This window comes from Aplysia californica, unplaced genomic scaffold, assembly GCF_000002075.1.
Source record: "Aplysia californica isolate F4 #8 unplaced genomic scaffold, AplCal3.0 scaffold00092, whole genome shotgun sequence".
Lineage (NCBI taxonomy): Eukaryota > Metazoa > Mollusca > Gastropoda > Aplysiida > Aplysiidae > Aplysia > Aplysia californica.
In genome coordinates this window covers 872062-874521 of record NW_004797362.1, presented here as the reverse complement: position 1 = coordinate 874521, position 2460 = coordinate 872062, and the positions used below count along the sequence as shown (strand labels likewise).

The following is a 2460-nucleotide window of genomic DNA, read 5'->3' as shown; positions in this document are numbered from 1 at the left end:
CACACACACACACACACACACACACACACACACACACACACACACACACACCACAGTAAACATTGTAATATAATGTGAAAGAGCTAAAATATGCGGTAGCGTCAAGAAACAATATTATGAATAACGTAATTTGGAAGTCACTGAGATTAATAAAAACTCACTTGATCGGCACAGAAAAAGAAACACACTACTTAAGTCTAAGCTAGAAAACAAACTGAAAGTGAGAAGCAATAAACCGCTGGTCCTGGCTTCTAGTACAGTACTTCACTCGTATTTTCTACACCCCCACCCAAAATATCGATGTGCACTGGACCCGTTAAATATATGCAATAAGAACTGTCCTGTATGATGACAAAAAGTCAATTGCTACTGTACCAGTGACGCTGTCCCAAGCAGATCAAGTCTACAATCAGATGCTATACAAAGCTGGACAAAGCTGTAATGCGATGATAAAAGTGCTATCTAATCCTAGATTCTACTCGTTAGTCTATCTACGTTGGTTTCAAATACTCACTGTTTCGAGCGGGGAACGATGAGTGTGAGTCGTACAGGTCCGGAGCTCTGTCCACTGTGTCGACCCACCAGTAGCGTCGATCCCTGCTCAGACTAGATCTAGGTTTTAGTCGTGGCTCGGAAAGCCAGTTTAACCTTCGCCGTCTGTTTATATACCCCCCGTGCTCCCTTATTCTCCTACACTCACTATGCTACACTGAGTTTGTTTACTTATTTCACGTGATTCTGGCTTGTCTGGTAATCACAGCGAATTATAAACCACAAGTTTCCGATCATTATATCATCAAATGTACTTCATCTCACTTCTCAGTTCTCAGAATTGAACACTGAACACTGTGTTGTAACAAAATGGGGAAGTGTGTCAAATGCTAATTATAGAACTTGGTGTCTAGCTGGGGTGAGGGTTGAAAAGGGGAGGGAAGGGAGGGGGTTTTCGGCCCAGACTCTGACAGCCGAGTGTCTATCGCTCCTCGTTAAAATTTTCCTTATATATCTTCACTAGACGATTCCTTCTTTCGCCGGCCAGACTCCTAAGGGCCAGGTAAGTTATTAGTGGGGAGAAAACGATGAGTAAATGTCAAACAGGAACTATAGGTGGTTAAAAAGTCAATAAACAAAAAAGATTAGTGCCACGCTGACAATAAATGTTCTGATAGCAGTTAGAGAAAGGCTGAATGATAAATACATGTTTTGCTGATAAAATGATACATGTGTCTGTGCTTAATTTTGTAAGCTACAAAGAAGCCAATCTGGCAATTAAGGGATGTACTAATCGCTCTGTGGGCTGACGATGGATTTGTCCATGGGACTGACGTCATCGCTAGGCCTAAGCCAAGCCCGCCGTGTGTTTGGCCTCGTACGTAGTACGAAGTTCCGCGACGTGACGGCTTGACGGGAGACGATTTAAAGTTACGAGCCGGCGCGATTACAAACATGAAGGAATGAGGTTCTGTCGCGACAAAACAGCAGTGAATCCCACTTGTCTATTTGAGCGCCTTCAAATCGGCAAGATGTTTTTGAATGTTGATACATGTTTATTTGGATTTACTTAAAACTGAATGAAAATTGTCATCAGCAATAAACCTCTAGTCAACAGTTCAGTTGACAAAAATCTGACCGGCACCACCGGTCTTGCCCAGTTAACAAACCGCCCCAGATTATTATTATTATTATTATTATTATTATTATTATTATTATTAATAATTATACAATTATTATTATTATTATTGATTTATTATTATTATTTTTATTATAATCATTATTATTAATAATAATAATATTATTATCATATTATTGTCATTACTATTACTATTATTATTACTATTATTATTATTATTATTATTATTATTATTATTATTATTATTATTATTATTATTATTATTATTATGATAAGATAATAATACGATTATTATTACTGTTATGATTATGGATATTGTTATTATTATTTTATTATTATTATTTCTATTATTGTTACAATTTTTATCATTATTATTGTTTTTAATTGTATTTTTATTGTTTTTGTTATTATTATTAACCAGATTCGCCAAGCCACCTTTTTGTTTTTGTTGATCATACGACCATTTTGTCCACAGAGAAATCTGAGCCCGTGGACTTTGTGAACCTGAATACTTCGGACAGCTCTGTGGAGATAGACGAAGCAGACTTCCCTTACTCTCCTGATGACACGCTTCTGGCCGAGTATGTGTCTGCCTCCACAGGTGGGTGGTACCCTCAGTGATGACGGTGATGATGATGATGATGATGATGATGATGATGATGATGATGATGATGATGGTAATGATAATGGTGTTGATGGTGATGGTGATGAAGATGATGATGATGATTATGATAATAATGAAAATGATAATGATAGCAATATGATAATGATGATTATATAAAATAGGCTATATCGTTGGCAGAGAATTCTAACCGTCTAACTCGAAATTT

At 37.0% G+C, this 2460-nt stretch overlaps 1 protein-coding gene across 1 annotated transcript in view; it reads left to right on the top strand.

The window, feature by feature from the left end:
• Window positions 1-2460, top strand: part of LOC101848031 — a gene marked incomplete at its 5' end in the record, with an annotated part of 11939 nt that overhangs the window by 3650 nt on the left and 5829 nt on the right. The window contains 1 exon segment of the mRNA XM_013080579.1: window positions 2106-2231. Coding sequence (XP_012936033.1) covers window positions 2106-2231 — 126 coding nt within the window.